We start from the raw sequence: 24,840 nt of genomic DNA on the forward strand, positions 1-24,840 counted from the left end.
TTTTGCATACCTCCACACTTGGTAGTGCTGGTAACAATCCTGTTACATCCTTTGGGGTGGGGGTTTGCTTGCTTCCCTTTTTAACCAGCATGCCATTGCTGCTTTCATTGTGGGAGTATGTGGTAAGCTGGGAAGAGTTTACATCATTTTAGAGCTTTTGTGTGACTTAGTAGATTAGTTGGAAAGGTCACACACTGTGGTGTTCATTTTCTAAATAGAAAAACTCTTCTTAAGCATTCCCTCAGGCCTGATTTGAGTCTCATGTGTCCCATATTATTCTGGTGGTTCTTTTCAGTGCTATTCAGAGGCTGTTCTGTCTGTCTGCAGAGCTCGTGCCCAGTGGTGGATGCTGCATTCGTGATTGGCTCTCTGCAGTAAGCGCAGTCGCTGTCCTGACTTGTCCTGCACCTTGAAGTGAGAGCCACAGGGACTGTGCAGAACTTTCCCCGTTACTTTGTGTTCACTGCTCGCAGAGTTTGCTGTTCTCAGCTGTGTGACACTCGGTGTTCTGTGTGGAGCTGCATTCTCCAGTAGCCATGGCAGGCATTTGGCTCTCTGGGAGCTGGCTGCATCCTCGCTCCTGTTCAGCCTTTCCATCAGAAGAATCTTGCGAGTTTGTGTTGGCATTCAGGCTGCTCTGTGCTCCGGGTGCTGAAGCACGGCATACAGATGGAATGGAGCTGATGGCTCGGGTTTTTTAGAGATCTGATTACTGTTTCTGTAAAAGTGCCCAGCTGCCTCCCCCAGCCTTCTGAGGGGTTTCCCATTCCTCTGCTGTGAAACCACACTGCGGGATGAGGCGTTCCTGGGAGGGGAGGCTTCAACTGCCGGACTGATGTGCTGCTCACGTGTTCTGAAAACATTTCTGTAGCAAATAATTCGGAGCTCTGGTGTACAGCTTGCAGACAGTGGAGTGCACGGGCTGTGGTGAAGGTCCCAGCCGGCTGTCAGCAGAGGGCAGGAGTCCAAGGTCTGCAGAGCTTTCCTTTTGTGCAGAAGATAATTGTTCGTTTCTTTTACTGACGTGATTCTTTACTCTTTTTTTTCCTCTTTTTTTCTTTTGGCTCACAGCTTCCTGGTTGCTGAGGGAGCTGCTTTCTTTACTCTGCAGAGTCTGTTAGTAGTGACCTTGCGGGGAAGGTGCGTTCGGGCTCCTCTCGCTCCATCTGCCGGTCGCTGTCACAGCTGCTGGGATTGCCCAGCGCAGCAGCCCCTGAGCTCCCAGTCCTGCCCACCCCTGGGGGCTGTGGGCACGGAGGGCATCTCCTGCTCTAGTGGCATCCCAGAGGAGTCCAGGTGGTGCTGCACCTTCTCTGCCTTGGGAACCAGAGTGCAGCAAGTGAGACTCAAACCACTGGTGTGCCCCTGCCTGTGCACACTGCAGGGATGAGTTGCTGCCAGGGTTCACTTAAATGATTTTTTATTTCCTCCCCCCCAGGATTAGACATTGTTATTTTTCCCTACGCTGTCACCAGCATCCTTCCAGCTTCTTCTGAAATCTACCATTGTTTTAAACAGCAGCCCAGGGGTTTTGCATGGATAGGAACTGAGGCAGCCTGTTCCTGCTGCAGCAGATCTCTCATCTGACCAGTGTACGTGTCTGTGTAATTTCCCGTGCTTGTAGGAGGGGAATAAATCCTAAATGGAATGGGTGGTGAAGGGGAATAGATTTAGCAGCCTTGCTCCAAAGAGAGTTGTCTGAAATTGGGCTCAAGCAGGTGTATCAGGCATAGGCACCTGGTGCAGTGTCTTGTGGTATTGCCAGAATGTAGCTCAGTGTAGGCACAGGATCAGCATTGCCAAGATAAAAGCAAATAGTTTTGTGGAGGAGATAATCCAGGAACTGCTGCATCATTCTCATCACAGGTTCTGAGGGATGGAGAGGGCTAATCAGCCCAGCTAATTCCTCAGGTGTTTTCCATTCAGGACTGAAATTGCTGTCTGTGCTGTCACCGTTCTGTGGGCAGATAGAGGATAATCCACGTGCCACCTCCCGGTAGTGCAAACCTCACACACAACTAATCCATTTGCCAATTTTTAGCAACTCTGCTGCAAAGAAGCTCATCTTCCTTTTTCTCAGGAAGATGAGACTGCAGCGTTGGTGGGGATGAGTGTGAGGTGGAGGATGTTCCTCTGTGACACATCCGTGGTCGCTGGGGAGTGCTCAGACCCTGCTCCCGGTGCCAGCAGGGTTCGAGGCATTGCTCTGTTTCTCTGAAAGGCAAGAGCTAACACAGGGAACTCGTTTACTCTGCAGTGGAAAAAAGCAATAAATGACTTCTCTATGTGCTTTTCCAGGAGGAAACAGATTGCAACTCAGCACAAATCCATAACTGATGGAAAAGTTCGTTTGTTCTAGGAAAATTATCTTTTTAAGAGCAGTGCTGAATCTGGGCTGTAATTAAAACAGCTTTTTAAAGACCAAGAAAAACAGTGGATGTTGTTCTCATTGGATGTATTATCTGTCACTAATGACCCTCTTTCCTCATTTGCATTAAAAAAAATGGATATAAGCAGTTAGCTGTATCTTGCATAAAAGTAGCGTTACCTGAAAAAATAATTAAGATGATCTTGAAATTAAGGAAATCAGTTTTGAAGAGAAGCAGGTGCTTAATGGAGGTGAGACCAGCTGTGCTTCCAGGAACGTGCCTGAAGCGCTTTGTGGAAAAATGTTAGAGGCCTCCATGCAACACTGGGAGGAAATTTATAATAATTCAGACAAATTGCATCCTATAAATAGCAGAGCTGGATTCATTAGGACAGGAAGCAGATGGAGAAAATATAAAACTTGTTTGTTTCTTTTTAAGGCACTATAATGCTTATGAGAAGTGTCAGGTTGCTGTCAATGAGGGGAAACCCTCCAGTGCAGCAGTAACTTGCTCGCTATTAGGATCTCATCCCTGCTAATGAGCAGCCATCCACGAGGGCATTCTTAATACTTGGCTGTAGCAAATCCTGCTGCCTTCTCTGGCATAGCCAGGCTGACAGAAGGGCTGCAGTGCTGGGAGATGCAGCAGTGAGGGGAGCAGGGCAGACAGGAGGGAGGCCACAGTTCTCTCTGTGGTGTGTAGCCCTTGTTAACTGTTTCAAACAGATGCCACTCGGGCAGAGGCATCAGTGTGGTTGGAAAGGGGGGATGTGTGGAGTGAGGAGGGAATCATCCAGCAGCTGGCTAAGGAGCTGTGCCCTAAAGCGGGCATGTACTGGTAGCTGGTAGAGCAAATGCTGTGCATTATTGAGGAGAGAAGGTGAAGGCATTTTTGAGATGCTCTTACATCAGTAAGTAGGGAAAAGGAGAGGCTTTCATGCATGGAGGGAGGCACTGACAGGGAGCGGGGGGAGCTGCGTGACCGGAATGCGGCCGGGGCTGCAGGAGGGAAGCAGAGGTGAGAGGGTTGGAGCATCTTGGCATTCACACCCAGGGAGGTGCTGAGGAGTGTCCAGCCAGAAAGAATGTACAGGCTGGCAGAAGGGGCACATCACAGACTGCCTGTAAATAACAGCACGGGGTGAACGTGTGGGGCTGGTTCACGGTGCCCAAGTTGTAGATGGACGGTGTAAACCAGAAGGCTGGCTGAGCACTGGCATCCTCCTGAACCACGGGCAGCTCTGAGCTCACACACGGAAGCAGCAAATGTTCTGTGTGAGTATTATCTGTTAATGAACCTGCCTTCTCATCTGTTCTGCTGATCTGATTTACATTTCAGCAGAGCTTCCCTGAAGATAACTCGGTGTTGAAATTCCAGCAGGCTGTCCTAAGAGATTTTCAAGTATTAGTGTTCAGGAAAGGAATACTGTGTGCTTATCAGCAGTGGTTTTTCTTGAGGAGTTCTTAGATTGCCAGTTCACCTTGTGAAGTGGCAGGGGAAAAAGGTGATCTGAAGGTTGTCTTGCTGGAGGAGCGGAGCAGAGCTGCACAGCTGCTCGTGCTTCATGGATTAAGGAATGACAGTTTTTCCTCTGCATTCAGTGGAGAGGGCAGTGATCCCAGTGCAGGGAGAGGACACTGGAGAAGAGGGAGGTCAGGGGTATGGATTGGCAGGATGCCTTTGGGGATTGCCACCTGTTGCAGCTTGCACATGTCCGTAGGGTGTCATGTGTAGCACACAAGTGGTGGCATTAAAAGCAGTCCCAGACGTGGAGCTGGTTCACTCTCCAGTCACTGGAGTCACTTAATTAAGAAATTAGAGCTAATTAAGTGTGTTTCCTTGCTTTCAGGGGGATAAGTACCCCTGTATTCCCAGGGGGTGGCATGGCCTGTGTTTATGGGCAGTGTTGTAGAAGGTTTAAAGTAGTTCTGAGAGCTTGGCTCACATAGCCCCACAGCAGTAACTGCTGTGAAGAATGTGGAGAAGCAGATTTAAAACCAAGGCTTTCATTTCAGAAAGCCTTTACCAGAAGAGAATTTTAAAAAGGAAAAAAAATGATAGGATATCCACAGGACTGGATAGCATTGCTTAGTTTTCTTGCTTGTAGTTTTGATCTGAGATGTCTGAAATATGATAATCTGTGATATATGCTGAAAAATATGTATATGAGAGACTGGTGATTTTTGAAGAGCAAGTACTGAAGAGAGGAAGTGATTTGTGTTTGTAGGTTTTCTATCTTCCTAGTGGAAAACTTGCTTTGAATTATGTTCCACTTCTAGGGCAGCATCTAGTGAGGTGAAAAACATCCTTTTCATGTGTACAAATAATAACCATAAAATTCTTCTGCTCAAAAGAAGCTTCAATTTCCCTCTTTGCCCAAGTTCCTTGGCACCTTTCTGCTTTCTTTGATGTGGTGTTCTCTCAGCCCTTTCCTAGATGATGCCTGCTGAACCTTGCTTAGTGCAAACTGCCCCAAGCCACCAAACCAGCTGCAGTGAGGCTGTGCTGACCGTGGTTGCTTGTGCTTCCTGCACTCCCCAGAGCACTTCAGGGGGTTGTGTTTTTGTTCACACACTCAGACAGCACCGAGGGTGGTCAGTCCTTTAGCAGGATGCTTGGCATGCTCTGCCCTCTTTGGTGCAGAGCCTCGTGCTGCACTTAGAGCAGAAAGATGGAGAAAAATTCCTTCAAATTGTGCAGCAACTTGGAATGATGAAGTTCTTGCCCAACACCCTCTTTCTAATGTGGGTAGATGGGTGAGTCCTGATCCTGTGGGTGAGGATGCTGCTGTCAGGAGCTCAGCATCACAGGAGGAAATGGGTGGCAGAGCTGGGAACAGTTCTCGTGCCTGTCCTGCTGAAGTGCAGAGCTGGTGCAGGGACTCTGGGGACATGTGGGTGGCAGGTGTGTCTGTCTCAGGCTCCCAGGGTGGTACAATGCCAGTGTATTTCTTTACTGAATATTTGAACTGGAATCAGTGTTTCTCCCTGCCCCTCCCAGATGGGGGTTCTGGTCACTTGGACATCTTGCCTCTGTCTTTTGTCCCCTGTGTGCAGAGGGGTGGCTGATATGATGGTGTAGCTTGTTCTCCCTGGCCCTGCTGTTTGTGTCTCCAGAGGTAGGGAGAGAGATTTGAATAAAAATAGGAGTGCAAGGTCAATTTGCAGCCCAGTCTAGAGATGCAGGAAGAATTGTTGCAGGCAAAATTTGTCTCTTGTCAGCTTGTCATTACATGCATGCCAGGCAGTGTGTAGATAGCCCAGATTTCAGAGAGAATTGTCAGCCTGAACACAAGCACAGGGCCCTCCAGCCCACGTGAACATTCTCTGCAGGAGTTGCCATCACTGTTTTCCACAGCTGTGGATGGACTGACCTGAATGTGGCAGAAGCCCTTCTTTCTGTGGTGTAGCAGCTTTCTCCTGTGGTTAAATACAGGGATGCTGTGTGTTTATTGTCCTCTCTGCTTCTCTTGCTCCTGTTCTCCTGCAGGCTTTGAATTGCTGTACCAGCCAGACGTGGTCCGGCTGTACCTCTCCATCCTCACCGAGAGCCAGAACTTCAACACTCTGGAAGCTGCAGCAGGAGCTCTGCAGAACCTCAGTGCTGGCAACTGGACGGTGAGTGCATCTTCTCTGCAGCCTCTTGGTCTCCTTTCTGTGGGTACAGAGCAAGGCAGAGTCCCAGTGTAAGGGCACTGTTACTTCCTGCATTTGCATCTCCTTTAAAAAGGAAGGAGGTGGGAAGGCCAAAGGTTTATTTCCATTTGCTCACTGAAGATGTTTTGCATCTTCTGGACAGAGGATGTTTACGTAGTGGAAGTGTCACTGAGCTCATGACAGTTTAACCATGAACAAGTTTTACTAACTTAGGCCACTTAACCATTTACTTTGTCCACTCAGAAAACCCTGGTGTTAGGTGATTAAGTGTCCTGAATACTTCATTTGTTGGCTTGTCAGACTGCTGAGGAAGCTGCACTCCCAGAGTCCGTCCTGCATCCTCTGGAAGCATCCCCAGCACTACTCAGGCAGTTCTCTCAAAGCTGTGCCTGGTCATGTCTGGAATCACGTGGCAGAGTGGGGCTGATCAGTGGCCTGAGGGTCAGCAGGATGGTGTTTCACAGCTGTCTTGACTGCAGCTTAGTTTAAACTCATTTGTGAAACAGAATAAAAGCATGAAATTGGAGAAGGAGGAAGATCACAGATGCTTTAGATGCTTTACTGTTCTCCCAAATGACCTCTTTTTTTTCCTAACCCAGAGGGATGTTTTCAGACTGAGGTAGGTACAGAATGCTGATGGATGACCCTCCTTCCTCCTATTTCTGTCCTCTTTCCCCAGCAGCTTCCCTAGGTGCAGGATGAACTTCTGCATCCTTTCTGCCTTGGTGCTCGATGAACTTGACTGAGGGGTTGAGACATCAGCACACACACCAGAAGGGTCTTTGCAGGGGAGGAAAGGCTTTATAGCACTGTCAGGAGTGCCAGGGGCGAGGGAAGGGCCTGGGCAGGGACTCACAGTGCTTGTGTTGTTTCTTTTGGCCTGCTGGCTGCTCAGTGGTCCACCTACATCCGTGCGACGGTGCGGAAGGAGCGGGGGCTGCCGGTGCTGGTGGAGCTGCTCCAGTCCGACTCCGACAAGGTGGTGAGGGCTGTGTCCATTGCCCTGAGAAACCTCTCCATGGATCGGCGCAACAAGGACCTCATAGGTACCTGCTGAGCTTCTCTGACCAGCCTGGGACCTTGGGGACCCTTGGGAGACTCCCCTGTTCTGTCCCCTGTGCTGGGGATTCCTTCTGTGTGCAGTTCCCGTCCACGCTGTCCTGCAGACACCAAGCTGGGGGCTGTCAGTCAGGATGTATTTACAGCCCACTCAGACAAGCTGTGGTTTGAGGGAAGTCTCTAACCTGGGAGTAAGATCAGATGCAGACTTTTGCAGGGAGGATTGGGTGGGTTTAGAGGTTTCTTGTCTCGTCCTTAGCTCTGGCTGGTGGGGCACTTGTGTGGTGGTCACAGAGACTTAGTGGGACTCAGGAAATACTGGTGACATGTTTAGGGCCACCATGGAAGTTGATGCTAGCAAATAGCAAGGTGGGATTCTGCCTTAATGCATCAAGTTCTCTTTTTAGTGGTTCAGAGGTGTAGCGGCCAGTGGTACAGACACCTGGGAGTGGTCAATCCAGCCCCCCTGTTTTTTCTGCAGTCCTGTGCTTGGAGAAGGCTGAGTGCACCCAGGAGGAAATGCTCTCACCTTTGTGGGGGGAAGGTTAATGAATGCAGGACTGCACACCTTGCCCCAGAAGGGCTGTTACAAGGCTGAGCTGAGCAGGCTGTGTGTGTATTAGCATGAAAACGTGGCACTGGCAGCAGCTACTGGATGCTTTTTTTTGCCTCAGGCTTCGCTAAATATGATAGATGCTGGCTGTAAAATTCTCAATAAAGATTGCTTTTTTCCCCCTCTCAATACTTTTTAGCATTTATGATGAAGGACTTTGTCTTGGGTATCAACTCTCAATTTCCTTGAAGCCAGGAGTAGTAATACCCTGTGAAGTTACAGTCTTGAGGCTCAAAACACGTACACTGTAAAGTTTTTCTTGAGGTGTCAAATGCCCTTGAGTGTTATCATTCAGGATGGGAAGCTGAATTGATTATTAGGGCTGCCTGATGGTATCTCTTCCCCCTCTCTAGGTAGTTATGCCATGGGTGAGCTGGTAAGGAATTTGCCCAGCAGGCAGCAGAGATCTGCAAAGAACCTGGAAGAGGATACAGTGGTGGCAGTGTTGAACACCATCCATGAAATCATTACTGACAGCTCAGAAAATGCAAGGTCCCTGATCCAGACCCAGGGCATTCAGAAGCTGGTAGCTATCAGCAAGTCCAGGTAAGTACAGCTGGAAGGAATGCACAGGAACTGTCTGCAAACACGACAGGGTCCACAAACAGCAGCTTCTGGGTTGTCAAGTACTGGAGCATCCTGAGCCTTCCAGAGCTTTAATTTCAGCAGCTGATACCTACAGGGTAAAACCAGCCAGCACCTTTAGTAGGGTTACTGGATATGAAAGTTAGTTGAGTGGTCACTTCAGCCACGCTCTGAGGTGCTCTCTCCTTGTCAGAGACATCCTGGCACCACCTGTGCACTCAGACAGCATTTGCAGTGAAACCCTGCTCTGGGGTTCAGTGTGGGAGGCCTTTTTTCTGTGGCAGTGTTCCATTCCTGAAATGCCAGGATGAAAACCTGTGTTCTGGCTGCTTCAGAGCCTTTGTTTTGTGTGGCTCAGCCAGTTACACGTTGTAGGTGCATTTTCAGCTTTTTTGGGTTGTATTGTTACGAAATATGAGCTGACCAAAAATCTAGGCCTGTTTCATTTTATTGACCTAGTAGGGAATGGATAAAAACTCATTTTCTGTTTAAAAACAGCTTATTTTTTTGCTGACCCAAATTACTTTGTAAGGTATTCTGAACTATGGAGCAACTTCATTGAATTGTGGGGGATAGAGATACATTGGGGGGAAGGTTTGAAAAGTGGCATAGAACTTTTTTTGTTTGTTTGTTTGGGATGGTTTTTTTTTTCCTGGATGGAATCTGGTTTTTGTTGATGCTACAAGAGAAAAGGGTCACCCTGGCCTCAGTGCTTGTCCAGCAGTACTTGTGAAAACCCAAAAATGTGCACAATTTACAACTTCTTGATTTCTGTTTTTGTCAGCAAATACCTGTAGGCATGAAGAAGTCACATAAATCCCCTAACCCAGAGGTGCAGATAATAGCTGCATGCAGCACTAGGTACCAACACTTGAATAGTCTGACACTGCTTGACACTTAAGACTCTGATTTTGTCTTGCATATCAGCCAGTCTCCCAGAGAAACAAAAGCAGCATCTCACATTCTTCAGATGATCTGGAGCTACAAAGAGCTACGAAATGCCCTGCAGAAGGATGGGTGGAACAAGTCACACTTTCAGGTAAAGGCGCTGGATCTTAGGTTAGGATGGGAAGTGCCTGAGTGGAAGATGTCCTGGTTTAGTGTAGGATTGCAGTGTGGTAGATGGTAGGCTTCACATCTTCTGGGTGATAGCCCAAGGGATTGTATTCTGACTCAGTCACACCATGATGCATGTTCTGCTGGCTGTGCTTTCCTGTGCTCTGGGAAATGCAGCTCTCCAGGTTTGGGAATTTACCACCTCTTACAGGCCAAATACCCCGGTTTTACTGGAGGAAGAATTAGCATGTCTTGTCTTAGTTGTCTCATTTGAAACATCCCCTGTGGCAGGACAGGGCTGCTTCATCTGCAGCCTCTTCATCTTCCTTGGGGAAAGGTTTTGCTCCTTTTACAGAGCAACAGTGCTGCCATTCAGATAACAGGGAGAAAATCCCCCCAGCAAATCTGTATGAAAATAGAAGAATCCTCCAGTGCCATATTACCAACAGCAGGGGGAATGCTCAGCAGCATTCCACGATGTCTCCACAGTGTTGGTTTGTTTATTTTCCTCGTCCAGTTGGCCCGAGTAGCAGCTCTGTGTTTGTGTGGGTTTTGTCTCTAGGCCGTGTCTGCGGCTCCGAAGGGCTCCAAGGCTCCTGCTGGCAGGTCTGGCTATGATGACAGCACGTTGCCTCTGGTGGATAAAAGTCAAGGTCAGTTCTGCTCTTCATCCCTTGTTCTGTAGTGCTTTGCTCTCTTGTTTTCTGGATTTCCTATAACTGTGTTGCAGCGTGAGGGGGTAAAAATGCATTATTTGGGGTGATTTTACCCCACAGTCCCACAGTGGTCAGTCCTTATTACCTGCATATGGATGAGATTCCTTCCCTTAGGAAACTACACTGTCGAGAGTGTTTTCTCAACTTGTATGGAACACAAGTTGAGAAGGGGCTTGACCTTCCCCCTGCTCAGTGCTGGAGTCTTCTCCTTTCTGAATAAAGCACATCTGTTCTGGCACAGCTTCTTGCTCTGCTGTGCAGGGGTTTTATTGGAGGTGAGTTAATCCCAGCTCCAGCTGAACCTGGCTGTGCTTTTCCATGAGGTGCAGCCACAGCAGCTCTGGGGTGGCTCCAGCTTTGATGTCAGTGTGGTTGCTCTGTCCCTGGGCTGGCTCTGGTTCCTGACAGGAGGTTTTGGTGGTGCACATCACCTGTTTAACTGCAGCAATGACAGCCCCACACTGCCTGTCTTTGATCAAACCTGGAAGATTATGCAGATGAAGGATGATTTGGGTCAGTTTGCTGATGTGACAGGGAACTTGTTTTCTTTGTATAGTAGCTTCCTGCTGGCTCAGCAGGCTGCTGGATTGGACTGTGTGCCGTGAGAAGCTGCACCTTCCTTATTTTCTCTTCTATTCTGGAGAGACCAGGGAGAAGCTTGTTAATAGTGGTAGGTAGTGCAAAGCAGAACTGTGGTTTCTGGTGTCACTTGGAGAGAGAGAGTTCTGTATTACAGTGCTAAAGCAGGAGATTGATGGATTACTTGTGCTCTCTGGAGAACTTCAGTCAGACTTGCTTTCTGAATGGGTGACAGTTGAACAGTTCAGGATTTTTTTACAGTAATCTCTGCATTCAGTGCTTTATGGACCTCTCTGGTTCTGTGACTAATTCAGAACTACCAGGTTTGGAGAAAAGCAGATGTAACTCAGGTGGTTTCAATGTTTCTGTTTTACAGATAATGAGAAGTCTGGGAGTCGTGACATGATACCTATGGATGAACTCGGCCCAGGTAAATTCAGTCCCAGATCAAACTGCGTGTCTGTTCCAATGGAGCACACTGTCACTCACAGGAAAGTTCAACTGTTTCTCTAGGAGATATTATTTCAGATGGATAAAGCTGACATTTAAAATCAGAACATTACCTCACAAAAGATTGGTTGTCTTTTTTCTCCTGTCTTTTTTTAATTTATACACATGTAGAGTGTGCACTCCAGTTCCTCCACTCTGTGCATACATTGGAGACACAGCAGCCCACCTTTCATTCTGCTCTTTGGCCCTTGAGGCAGCTGCTTTCCCTCTTACACATCTGCAAGTTTGGGGATCAGAAAGGAAAAAAAAGAGTTGTAAATTTACTTCAGGGTATGGCTTGTGTTTAAATCTGTTCTGCCTTTGTTTCGTAGGTAATAGCCAAGATAAGTTGGTATGTGTGACACTCCTGGCTCCACTTTTCACTTACCTGCAGTTAGCTGAGCCTGGCTTTTCCTTTAGGCTGGGAACATCACTGACTGACAGAGATGTGCTGAGATTGATAAGCTCTGTAGTGTAAGACTTGGAGAGGGTTTTTTCTCTACCAAGTTAGATAAAGGTGCTGTATGGTCTCTCAAGAATTCACTTTATTTCTTCTAATTGGCTTTATTTTTATTTAAATATGCCTGCATTAATGCCTCCAGATCAAACAGCCTGATACACTGCTACTTGTGGTTGTAGCTGAATAAAACAGGAAGTTAGAACCAAGCTGAAAGTAAAATAACAGGTATAATATTACCTTTTGTATCCTTAGAAAAATGAGATGCCACCTGCCATGAATCAACTGTCCATATGTATTTTGCCTCAGGGAACACTGAAACATTTGTTCTCCCAATGGAAGAAAATGCCTTCAGAGAGCCTGCCTGGCAGGATGGCTGTGTGCTGGCAGGTGCTGCAGTATGGGCAGTGCTGGTTGTTTGTAGTCTCAGTATTAATTGTTGCCTTATGCTTTCATGAGTTGCTGGTACAGCTCTGAGTGCAAAACTAAAGGCAAATGAACAGCATATGTACAGCATCAGGCAGGTTCTCTGGGCCATTCTGTTCTCCAGTTCTTTTATCACCTTCAGGAGATGAAATCTGTCATGTTCTCATGACTCCAGCTCTTGAGTGACTCTCTGACTCTCAACCCTGTGCTATTTCAAGATGGCAAAAAATGGGGTCTGTGGGGTCATCCTTGCTTGCTGCTCTGTGGGGTCATCCTTCTCTGCAGAGGAGATGAGTGGTGAGGGACACAGAGATACTTCCCCATCTGCTGGCAGTGCTTGGCCACTCAGATTCCTGTTGTCTGGGGCAGTGGCAGGGCCTGGGTAGGGTTGGATGTGCTGGAAGAGAACAGGGATGAAGAGTTACTGTGGGATGCCCAGTGTGCCAGGCATTCTCAGCTCCAGGCAGGTGGCTCTGCCCCGGGAGCCTGGGATCATCAGTGCTCAGTGCCTGGGGGTGGCTGTGCCCCCAGCTGTCTGCAGAGGCAGCACAGCTGTGATTCCAGGCTCAGTTAACTTGCAGTCACTCAGACAGCAGCCCCTGGGGGCTGTTCAGACCAGATGGCTCAGGTGCCCCTGTCCTCCATGCCCATCTTCAGGCAGAACTTTGCTTTCCTCCTCCTCCAGAGCTGATAAGGGACTGACACTGGCAGGTGTCTATTTGGGCCTGTAATTTGCTGTGACATAAAAATGTGGCTGCAGAGAGAATGGGAGATAGTGAAGCAATAGAGCAGAAAGTTGAGAGAGAGGAGTGACCAAGCCAGGACTGGGACATTCCTCTGTTGACCAGGGTAACTTCTGTCCACACGTGGGACTGGATGAACTTAGAATAATGCACTTTACTGTGGAGCAGCAAGGCCTGTATGGATCTTCCTTGTGCCACAGAAACAGTTAATTCTGATGGCTTCTTAGAATGGATCTGAAACACGGCAGAGCAGTATTTCTGATTTCTTTGCAAAGCTTTGGTCCTTGGGACAGTGAGGTGTTACTTCTCTGATGCAGTCTCCTTCAAGATATTTCTCATTTTATCAGGTCAAATCATGAACTTTCTGTCTCAGTTGCTGCCTGTCTTGGCAGGGTCCTAGCACAGTGTGTGGATTTTGGAAACACAAAACCCACTTGTGCTGATGTGCCCACAGCCCACACAGCAGCAGCACAGACTGCAAAACATGCTGGAGCTTGGGCACGAAGAGCAGAGTTCTGAGCCCTCTTTGTTGTTGGATTAGTGCCCCTGTGCCAGAGCTTCATCCTCCTCTTGCTGCTGTGTCCTGGCTGGGCATGGGTATTTAATTTTTCAGTAGTAAAGATCTGTTGTGCTTTCAGCTTCTTGTGGTTACAGTCTTCACTAATGACCTGCTCCCTGGGAGTGTCACAGCTGCCATCCTTCACTGAGTGGCTGTTGCTTTCTGGGGGGAGGTTAAATGTTCCTTTGCATCTTGCAATTCCTCTTGAAAATGTCTGTGGATCAGCCACGGTGATGGCACTACAGAAATGCTGAGTGATCCAGTACATCCTTGTGAGTGGAATTAACACTGGGTTGGGAGAAGCTGCCACTCGTGCTGCAGGTTTGGTTCTTTGGAGGAGTCACCGTGTTTCCATCATTTATACACACCTGTGTGACCTGTTCAGTCCTAAATAAATGAGGAATCCTTAGATCAGGCCAGGACTTACTAGCAGTGTTTCGTGCCTGTCATTTGAAGGAGGATTCCTGGTCACACGGGGGGGTGCAGCTGCTTTCTTTCCTCTTTGTTCAGAAGGATTAGCCAAGAATGTCAGGCATCTTCATTGTCAACAAGTGATTGTAAGTGGAGTGTTGTGTAACAGCTGTTTTCATGCTCTGTGATCTATGTGCTACATGAGTAGCTCCAGAATTCTGGAGTTATTTTTAGGCAGGGTGGTTAAATAATCTGTTACTGCCTGGGATGTCATAAATATTTGGTGCTTCAGGTGCTTGCTGCAGTCTGTGTGCACTTGGGGTGGAGGTGCACAGGGAGACTGCAGCTCTTCCCAGTCTCACCTGGCCACGGGAGCTCTGGGGTGGGGTTTGTGCAGCTCCCTGGCTGTGTGTGCAGCTGTCATTGGGCAAACAGTGCCTCTTTATGCCACAGGAACCCCACAAAAGCATCACTCATTTTTTTGTAATGGCCTGTTGCAGGCAGGTAATAAACCGAGAGGGGAGCATTTTGATAGTTTATGTAAAACCTTTTTGTGGTGTTCTAAAAACCCAGTTTGTCAGGTAGGAAAACATCAGTGATCCCTCCATTACACAGGGGAAAACAAAAGCCTACAGGGAGCTATAAATTTGGGTGTCATTTACTCCAGATTACAATGCTGTCAAAACAGAGCAGGTGAGGATCTATTTGTCACTGATAATGAGGGAAATTTGATGCATCATGAAAATAAATTAAGTTTTGCATTGGCTGACAGTGATTCAAAGCAAAGGTTCTGAAATAATTAGAGCCATTTCTTCATAAAACCCTCTCACACTTTTCTTCCTTGTGTTCATCAAGCTTTCATGCTCTTCCTTGGCTGTCAAGAGAAAAGGCACCAACAGGTGCCTTGGTAATGAAAGTCAGCCCAGGCACAGCAGGGTTTGCAGTGACTTTCCTTCCAACTCGACAGGCCCTTTTTCTCAGTGCTCTGATGGGGACTCTTCCAAATTATTGTCATGTCCTGCTAGCAGTCAGGCTCAGGAAGAGTGGGAACATGCTGCAGAGCATTCAGAGAATGAACACAGCCAATTAACCAGGCTGCTAAGCGAGGAGCTCCGGATTTGGGCTGAATTTGGAGCTCATTAGCCACAGGGCTGAGATGACAACTCGCTGCTTTCCTTGGGCACTCTGAAAAGTGCAGCAGGCTGGGATGGAAACAGTGCTGCTTGCTAATGAGTGCCAGCATCTGGCAGTGCTGTAAAAAAAGGGCTCCTGTGTTTTATTCTAGCTGAAATTGCAGAGCTGCAGCACGTCAGCAGCAGGCTGCTTGCATCTTTGGGGGGTGATGGTTTGTGTTCCTGTTTCTCTGCTGGCATCAGCACTGCTGGTGCTCCTGGGTGTGCTTCCTGCCTGACTGTGCTGTTGTGTCTCCCCAGATGGATATTCCACCATCGACCACCGCGACAAGGAGCGCAAGTACAAGAGCAGCGATCACCCGGGCGACGCCTCGGAGAAGGAGCCCTTAAAAGTGAGCTCCTGTCCCTGTCCCTGCTCCCTGTTTAACACTGAACTCCTGTCCCTGTCCCTATTTACCAGTGAGCTCCTGTCCCTGTCCCTGCTCCCTGTTTAACACTGAGCTCCTGTCCCTGCCCTGTGGGAGTTGCTCACCTGGGGGCTGCAAAGGGCCTTTTCTTCTGTTCTTCCTCTCCACATAAAGGCATTATTTAGTAATTCAGCACTTGGCTAACTAGAAATAAAAACAAAATGCTGCTTTCTGGTGCAGGAGCAAATGCAGGCAGTTGCTGTATGGATGGGTTTGTAAAAATAGGAAGTGTTTGTTCTGTCACCTTTGTCCAGGCAGCATTCCCTGGCCCTGAAGTGTGTAAGTGTGCTCAGACTTTGTTCTCTTCAGTCTGTCCCACTGCTTTATTGCCTTCACCTCGGGAGCAGATGGGATCTGGTGTGTCCGTGCCCAGCAGTGTGAGCAGTGTGGAACAGCACTCAGTCCTGCGACACTCACTCACTCCTGATGGTGACTGTGGGCATGGACCAAGGAGAGGGAGAGGAAGGAGAGACATGCACAGCTATGTGTGTGCCTTCTAAAACCAAATTTAGACAACTTTCTAATTAAAAAAAAAAATCTTCACGCAGCTTTTTGTGTGTGGGTTGTGTGCAAATGTGGCTCAGCAGGCTCGGTGTGATTTCTGTTGCATTGTTGTACCTTGTCAGTGGCCTTTTTTAAAAAGTCTGTTCATGTTGGCCACCAGTTCTCCCTGGCCTCAAAACAACTTGGGATTTCCCCTGGGGAAGTAATTTCGAGAAGGAAGGGGAGGATTCATCAAAACAAGAGGCAGTGGTAGGAAACAATATTGTTACTCTGCAGAAGGCTGTGAAAATCCAGGTGATTTGAGTGGAAAGAATTAAACTTCAGTCAGTTGAAAGGAAAACACCCCCATCACTGAACAAGGGAAATAAAAATGTGATTTGGAGAAAAATATTTCCCTAGATCATGGATTAGAAAGATGTCCTGCTGCACCAGGCTGGCTGTGTTCACTTGCCTGGTCAGGCAGTTCCTGCCTTTCCTGGGGAACACCCTGGAGAATGGCTGTGGTCTGGCTGGGTGTTTTCACCTTGGGTTACTGAGTCCATCCTGCTCCCCTGCTCCAGTTGCAGGAGAGGGCCCTGCCTGAGCCAGGATCAGCGGAGTAAACTCCCTCACCAGGGCTCTAAGGTGCTTTGCAAGGATGCAGCAGGAATGGATGTGCTACAAGAATGTTGATCAACAGGAGCTTGGCAGAAAATGTGTTTCTAAAGAAAATAGGCCAAAGCAGGAAAATTAACAAGTACTTGTTATTTTTGCCACCAGAATTCATTAAAGTGGTCTGAGCAGCCCTAACTGACTGAAGTGAAGCAAAACTCAGAGTTCAGTGAGGAGCTGCTTTGATTTTCTGAGAAAAAGCCAAACGCCCTTTCACCCTGAGGGTGTGTAACCCCCAGTGTGTGCTGTCTCCTGGCTCTGAGGACCTGAGGGTAAATTGAATTCAGGCTGTTGGGCACAGCAGAGGTGTGCAGGGCCCTGCCCTCCCTCAGCAGAGCTGAGCAGCTGCTGCTCCTCCTGGTCCCTGTGCTGAGGCTGAGCTGGGACTGGGGGTGCTGTGACAGCCCTGAGGCTCCAGGGAGGCCGGGAATCCTGAGCAACAACTGCAGGGAAGGGCAGCCTCTTGGCTGTTGCAGATGCTTTTGTCAGTATTGTGCCTTTGCTGATCCTGTTTCTTCCTCTACCACTAATTTTCCCTCGTGCTACTTTAAGCTGACTCGTTTGGTGGTTTTGTTTGATTAATCCGCTCTGTTTTGCTTTAACTCCTCACCCTGTGCTGCAGAATGACACAAATAGGAAAAACATTAACAGGAGTAACAGGGCTTCGGTGAATCTGGTGGATGCCCGTGACATTAAACCCCAGCCTGTTGACTCCTGGGTCTAATTTGCATGCATGGTAGGTCCTTTTAATGGTAATTGGGGCTAGTGATTAACTTCTCTGGTGCATGATCTGTTATCACTGTGGAATCTCTTCAAGTCTAACTGCTAACTGGGTGCTTTCAGATAAATGAAAATGCATTTGCAAAAAAAAGTGGTGTTTACATTATTCAGTGTATCTTTAATGAAATGCAATCAAACACCACTCTTTGATTAAAAAGTAACCTGTCAAATAAGCAGGCAGAAAATTAATATTGTGAATGATTGGTTGTCAGCTGAAATGTGAAATATTTCTGTTAGGCCATGGGAATGAATTGGAGTACTGTGTTCCTGTTTCCAACCATTTCTTCCCCCTCTATGCTCATTATAAGAATTAGTCTGAGACTTAAGGAAAAGCATATCCTTGACTATTTCTGGATGCCCCCTGAGGTTCCCATGTATTCCACAGCCCTGCCCATCTGCAGGAAAGCTGCTGACTGTACACAAGTTACTCTGCAAGGAGAGATAATTTTGGTCACACAATAAACAGTGACCCACAGCTCCCACTTCTCAATTTCTTTTTTTTTTTTTTTTTCCTGTCACTAAAGAAAGGTGCCTTTGTGTCGCTTTCTGGTTGTCTGCCTTTGCCACGTGCCAAGTTCCTTGGTAATGTCACTGGCCTTTCTTCGCTCCTGCCACTGCTAATCTGTCTCCTGCTGCCTTGCTAGAGTTACCCTGGTGATACCTCCTGGCACTCCATCAGAGGGTGCTATGTTTGGAACAGCAGGTGTTGTGCCCCTGGCTATGACTAAAGGGAAATTTTACTGACTGTCACGAAGGCACTGAGCAACTTTCCCATCAGAGTGGACAACAGACCTTTAAAGGCCCAAATCTCAAACAATGAACCATCATCTGTCCATAATTCTACATGGAAATCCCTTGCATTAGTGGGAGAGAAAACTCCTGGATGTTTTTGGGGGTGGTATTGGATATTTTCTCCTCTCCTTTTCAGTCTAGGGTAAATGCTGAGTGTTTGTGATTGTTTGTGTTCTGGGGTGGAAGCCCCTGCCCAGAGCAGGTTTGCAGCGTGGGGAGGGGCTGTTCCATGGGCAGAGCAGCCCCTGCACTGTTGGCTCCCCGTGGCTGGGCAGGGCTGAGGGCAGAGTGTGCGAGTGGTGCCTGCTGCTCTCCTGCCCTCTCTGAGCAGGGAAGCCTCACACCGGGGTCCTGACTGGGAAGAGCAGTCTGGGCTCGTTTCTCCCAGCCAGACCCTCCAAGGAACCCGTGTGCTGGGGGTCGCTTGGCACGAGGGGATGGAGGTCACCGAGGCCGTGCTACCGACCGGTATTAACCAATTCTGACCTTATTTTGCAGGGCTAAAGTCCAACCACGTTTTTTTTAATTGAGGGGGAGAAACAAACATTGAATCGACACAGAGGATCTCATCAGTCACCACTGCCATTCAGACCCGGAGGGCGCTGCACCCCTGACGGGCCGCGGGCTCTGCAGGTGCAGGGGGGTGTGGGAGGAACCCCTGCCGTGGCCCGGAGCACTGGAGCGCCCTGACAGCCACAGTGTGCTCCTCAACCCCTGCATCCCCCAGGACAGCCACCACTCCCCTCCCTGCCCTGCTCCTGCGGGAACAGAGCAAGCAGAGAGTCCAACCTTCCCTGTCCTGCTGCTCCCTGGGGACCGGCTGGGGACGGGGGCAGGGAGGGCCGAGCGGCGACACAGCGAGGGAACTGGGGACACTGGAGATGGAACCACGGGGCAGCCGTGAGGATGAGAGCACTTTCCTGCCTTGGGGCTCCTTGGTTTGGGTTTTCTTTGTTTTGGGGGATTTCTTTTGAACTGTGACTCTGCTTCACGTTTTTGAAGGCTTTTTGAAAAATGTTCAGGTTTTCTTTATTATTTCCACAGAAGGTGCAGGAATGAATGGTGAGTGGGTTTATTGGATTTCAGTGAGGGGAGAAAATGCAGAACAAAAATGCTAGTCAGATAAACTGGAGAGTGGATGACAATTGATGCCAGCTGTATAATCTGCTTTTAGAGTAAGCTGTATCAATCACAGTGCTATATTGTCATTATAAGCTGGTGTACAATACTTCTGCCTTTTGAATTCTGTAAAGTCTCTGTTTTTATTTCCACATATTGAAAAGCAGTTTATGGAAGGCTTCAGTGTCCCTGGTTCAGAAATCTGTGCTGAGAAATGGAGCTGGCTGGCTTTTTATTTTCACATTCTCAAAGATTGCAATAAGGAGCTTGTTAAATGTACCACTGTTGCATTGATGATGATTAACAACTGCTTTTGCTGTTGCTGTTACGGCATTGAGAAGAGAATTAAGAGCTTTTCTGTAGGATGTCTTATTTTGAAAACAGGATACATTTTAGATGGGTCTACCACTTCTGTTTGATGGTAAATCTTTCACTGCTGGATCCATGTTTGCTTTGGGCTGTAGATCCTGATGAAAAATGCCACAAAGGGAACTGGTTTGGCATTTTTTAAATCATCATCGTCATGATTTCCGTGTTGCTGTGCTTTTGTTCTGAGGTTGCATCTTTGTTTGGCCCGCAGTGCCCGTGGGCAGCAGCTCTGCCCAGTGCAGGGCAGGGTCACCCCCAGGAAGGGGCTCTGCTGGGGGGCTGGAAATGCTCGAACTGAATGAGCTCAGAGCCCCAAATCCTCCAGGCAGTGGTCAGGGGAGGGCAGCAGATGAGAACAGGAAGCAAATGTCTCACCAGTAGCATGAGAGGACTTTTGCTGAATTTACTTGGTTGCCACTGTTCTTTGATTGCCACATTTAGTTTTAAACGAGCTCCTAAAAACGGTGTGACTGGAAAGCACATTTTTGAGTCCAGCAAACATCATCTGCTGTTTTCAGTGCCTGCCGTTTCTTTTGTAATTAAAAAGGGGAAATACCCAACAACCTCACCTCCCCCAAAATATTACTGTAAGAGTAAACATCTACATTTTTTTTTGTAAAAAAAAGGTTTAAAAACTTTAAAAAAAAAGGCAAGTACCAAGAGCTTTGTATCTTCTTGAGTATATTAAAAATTTGACATGAATACATATATATAAATAAATAAAAAAGTCTATATATCTATATATATATATTGTTGTGCAGAGGATAGGTTAACAAAACCATGTAAAGTAGTTTGCAGGAGAGGGAAGCATTTGTTGATTCAGGGAAAAAGACTGATGCCAGAAGCTGTCGGTGACTCGGATGACACGTGTGCTCCTTCGCACCTCCCTTTCTGACCCTCATCTCCCACGGGCGTTGCAGTGGTGGCTTCTGGATGCTGGGGAAGGTGAGGTTGCTCGGAGCAAATCAAGAGAGCCAAGTGTGTGTTTTCAGCTGCGTGAGAGCCCTGCTGGGCCGCGGGAGCAGGGGAGGCGTCTGTGCCTGTCGGGACAGTCGGTGCCTGTCGGGACAGTCGGTGCCTGTCAGGACAGTGCCTGTTGGGGCAGTGCCTGTTGGAGCAGTGCCTGTCAGGACGGTGCCTGTCGGGACAGTGCCTGTTGGGGCAGTGCCTGTCGGGGCAGTGCCTGTCGGGACAGTGCCTGTTGGGGCAGTGCCTGTCGGGGCAGTGCCTGTCAGGACAGTGCCTGTCAGGACAGTGCCTGTCGGAGCAGTGCCTGTCGGGGCGGTGCCTGGTGCAGACGTGGCGTGGGCAGTGAGAGCAGCCCCACCGTCTGACTGTACATTCTCTCAATGGTGCTCTTTTCATACTCGTTCTGCCAATACGCGGAGACCCTTTTAACCAAGCTACACAGAAGAGTTTTATATCACTTTTGGTTATGTACTTGGTGTATTCTTTTTGTATATGAAAGGATTTTTTTAAAAACGTTCAGTAATTAGCAACGGAACCTGCTTTGTAGTGATTAGAACAGTGTAAGAGAAGGGCCGTGCTCTCAGTCTGTCCCTGATCTACTTCAAACCATGTATTTACCAAAGGAGCAAAAGTTCACCTAAAGACCTGACTGTTGAAAGGAGTCTCTGCTAAGACTTTGTGGTTTAGTTATTTTACAGATATTTCAAAGCCAGCAAGAGGTTAACAGAGAAAACCACAGGAAGGGGGAAGTGAAGTGACTGGGGCCAGTTATGGTCATGACCTCCTATCCCAGATATCCCATGGCTCTTAGTGGCACACTACAGGGACACTCCGAATCTGGATTGATCTACTTCAGTCTCTCTCATTAGTGGGCTAAAAACACTAAGGAGTATTTGAGAAGCGAATTCAGACCCCATCCCACTCCCCCCAAAAGCTTTTCTTGTATTTCCACTGCACCCTGTGATAACCACCCTCCCTGTCAGGTGGGATGGCTCTGGCTGCCCAGGTCACTGTAGCAAACTGGCCCTTGTTCTCCTGGGGTCAGTGTGATGGCAGCCAGCAGGGCTGGGAGCTGACAGCGTGGTTTGTGGCTGCGGAGAAGCGAAGGGTGGTACGTCAGGAAGCCGGATACCAAGTGGATGGGCCAAGGCTTCCCCTGGGAATCACAGTCTAACCCCTCCCCATGCCTTACAGTGACAGCTCATTCCCAAGTATGTAGCAATAACCCATCCTCAACGTTACTGGGGGTTTTTTCTTCTCAACGAACTGTTTGGATATTGAGGAAGGAGAGCAGATTGGGGGTGAGTTACGTGTGGGACTCATCACCCTGTGCTGTCAGCCCACCAGCTGAGGTCTGAAGCAGGGTACCTCGAACCAGGGCTGGTGATGTCGTGTCCTTTCTGTGTGTGGCCAGAAGCTCACTGGTGGGATGTGTGCCCACCCCTGCCCTCCCCTCTCCCCTTGCTGGCCCGAGCGTGGGTGGCTGTCGGAGCTGTTCTGGGACGTGGTGGATGAACCCGTAATTGTTGTATTTTGGCAGCAGGGACTGTATGTAAAGAAGGGAAAGCGGCAATGTGTGTGATTAAAGCTGCAGTAGGGTCAGGCAGTGCTTTTTAGGGCTCACGGATGTGACCTCCTCTTTTCCTGTTGGTTTCACCGGGAAAACTGGAGGGAATCTGCCTGCAAAGGGCTGGGGTAGAAGAGATTTCTACCTGTGGAAATTCTAGTGGGAGGGATGGTTGTGGAAGGACGTGATGGTGTTGCAAGGCTCCTGCTAAAAAGGAGGAGGAAATTGGATGGCCCAGTCAGGGCTGAGATAACACAGGGAGAGGGAACTTCTGATGGCACGTGATTACTGCAGAACAAGCACCTTCGTGAAGCTGTGGAGGTTTAAGAAACCAAAACTGTGTGTCCACTCCCCTGGAGAAGCAACCAGTGTGGGTGTTGGGGGTGTGAGCAGTTGTGCTTCCCAGGTCAGTCCCGTCTTCTGCAGAATCCGAGGAGGAGAGCGGAAAGCCAGGGCTTTAGGGCAGTTTGTTTCTGTCTTGGAATTAAGTAGCATATTAGCCATAAGTGCAACTCAAGATGTGTTGTCAGCTTGGAATGCTCCCCAGAGAACAGCCCGGGCAGCCACAGGTCCCAGCCTGGAGTGTGTCCTGGGCACACCACCTGCCCTCCCCAGTCCTGCCTGCGTGCTCAGAGCTGCCCCTTCTGAGGGCACCTGAATTCGGAAAGCAAATCCTGCCCTGTTGCCAGGATGTCCCAGAAGGGGCTGAGGAGGAGCTGAGCTGCTGCCAGGGGCGCAGGAAGGAAGCAGGGGGTGTGTTTGCTGCAGCAGGTTCTGAAGTTCCTGCCTGCCGTGGGGAGCAGTTTCCAGCAGTGCTGGGAAGGGCAGTTCACATCCCAGAGCAGCTCCACGAGACTGAAGGTGGGGAGTTCCCTTCTGCCACCTGCCTTACAGCCGAGCACAGGCTCAGCTGCTGGGAGAGGCACAGTCCCACCCCGAGGAGGCCCCGTGGGCACATCAGAGGTGCCAGCCCCTCTGCTGCGGCAGTGCCCGCTCAGCCAGGCCTGCAGTGCCAGCGCCCCCAGCACGGGCGGGGCTGGGGCTGGGGCTCTGCTCTCACAGCTCTTCAAGCTGTTTATATAGTTGTAGTTTCCTGCAAAATTTCTTGGTTTGGATGCCCCTAAAATCTGGTGTTTCCTTATGTTTGACAGAGAAATTCTCTTACTGGTACAGTAACTAATTTAGTGCATTTGAGGAGAAGATATCCTGAACCTTTGTTTTCTGTCTTACGTTTGACATCAGGGTAGGATGATCTGAAGTCCAAGGTGGGGAGGAAGATAGTGCAGATACTACAAAGCCTGCCAGTCTGGTTCTTACTGTTCAGAAAAACAAAATAACTAGACTAAGAAGCTTACTGGTAATTAGTAGCTAATGTGTTTGTAACTATCATGTGCCTTAAAATTTTCATGGTAGGAGAATTAAAAAAAAAAAATCAACAATGTGTTTTCTGTAATACTGCTCAACATTCTCTCTGTAGTTTAGACTGGTGGGATTTTGCATTGTATTTACACTGTACTATAAACTGAAACACTTAGAATGGTTTGATTTTACAAGTATGAAGAGGAATAAAAAAGGTGGATTATGCTTTTCATAGAACAAATGTTACCGTGACAGAATGTATTATTATTATAGGATCTTTCCATAATGCAGACAAGTAGAATGCTTGTTAGAAACCAGGTATGTAGGTTAACAATTTGGTGTGTTTTCAATAAACCATGCCTGGAAAGAATACATGTGCCACTGGTTATCTTTTTGTTCCATCAGGTATCTCAAGTATTCCTCGGCCTTGCAGCAGCTTTCTGTGGCAGGGGATTATTCAGCCCTAGCTCAGGTCAGTGCTCTGTGTTAGCAAAAGGTCAGTGGTAACGAGGGCAATTGAAATATCCTTTAAATGAGGAAAGCTGAGCATTTTTGACTCTCTGCCAGGTGCTGGAGTTGTAGCCCAACCCTGGACTGTGGATCAGGGGATTTTTTTCCTTTTTTTAATATACAAGCATATTTCTGTGGGAAGGACATCAGCATCACTGTGCAAAGGCCAGCACATTTGTGAACACAAACCTAACTTGCTGATAGCTTTTCCATTTGGGAAGTTAGTAACTTTTTCCAATTTCGTAACAAAATCCAACTTGGTAATAATATTGCCAACTTGTTAATAAAATAAAACTTTACAAAGATTTCCCGTTTCTGAAATGTGTGCAAGTATTCTCATAAATATAAGTGTGTAAGAGTAACAAATTGTAGCAATTTATGAGGTTTGGTTGACGTGAGAAATTGTTATTTTGGGGATGTGCCAAATAATTCACATTTGTTACCGTGGGACGGAAGAAAATCCTGGTACTGAAGAGTCTCCCGTGTATTTAAAGCAACATCCAGCAGATCTTTGTTCTCCTGGGGGCTGCCCTGTGTGGGTGAGGTCGGAGGGGCTGATGCCCCTGAACTCCCCGTCCTTACCCAGAGCTTTCGTAGCCTGGCAAAGGCAGCAAATCTTGGCGTGTTCTGCCAGGCCTGGCAGACAGGGCAGGGTTGGGTGTTCTCTGAGTGAAGGGCTGATGAACCACGGCCAGTAACAGAGTTTGCCACAAGTGAATTCCTCCCTGTCCCATTCACGGCACTGAAGGGTTCCCTTTTCTCGCGAGTGTTTGCAGAGAGCACTTGGAGGGCCATGGCCAGCTCGCCTTCCTTACTGTGCCCTCCTGACTGCAGATGTCTCAAATGCATTCCCAGGAGGTTGGTAAATCCTCTCTGGAGGTGTGCCTGCAGCTGGAGGATGT

At 48.3% G+C, this 24,840-nt stretch overlaps 1 protein-coding gene across 14 annotated transcripts in view; it reads left to right on the top strand.

Annotated features, from left to right (window-relative positions):
* The window catches only part of ARVCF (ARVCF delta catenin family member), a 226,147-nt gene extending 202,349 nt beyond the window's left edge, over positions 1-23,798 (top strand). For 13 of the 14 annotated variants that reach the window (XM_050317992.1, XM_050317993.1, XM_050317991.1 and 10 more), the window contains 9 exons: positions 5,859-5,986; positions 6,921-7,071; positions 8,051-8,243; positions 9,210-9,321; positions 9,901-9,991; positions 11,010-11,063; positions 15,152-15,243; positions 17,096-17,209; positions 18,544-23,798. In XM_050317992.1, the coding sequence (XP_050173949.1) occupies positions 5,859-5,986; positions 6,921-7,071; positions 8,051-8,243; positions 9,210-9,321; positions 9,901-9,991; positions 11,010-11,063; positions 15,152-15,243; positions 17,096-17,197 (923 nt within the window). In that variant the 3' untranslated portion in view covers positions 17,198-17,209; positions 18,544-23,798. The remainder of the gene's footprint in view (positions 1-5,858; positions 5,987-6,920; positions 7,072-8,050; positions 8,244-9,209; positions 9,322-9,900; positions 9,992-11,009; positions 11,064-15,151; positions 15,244-17,095; positions 17,210-18,543) is intronic. The other variant, XM_050318002.1, reaches the window with a different exon arrangement.
* Positions 23,799-24,840: the final 1,042 nt, after the last annotated feature.

This window comes from Myiozetetes cayanensis, unplaced genomic scaffold (genome assembly GCF_022539395.1).
Source record: "Myiozetetes cayanensis isolate MyiCay16 unplaced genomic scaffold, myiCay2020 scf21, whole genome shotgun sequence".
Lineage (NCBI taxonomy): Eukaryota > Metazoa > Chordata > Aves > Passeriformes > Tyrannidae > Myiozetetes > Myiozetetes cayanensis.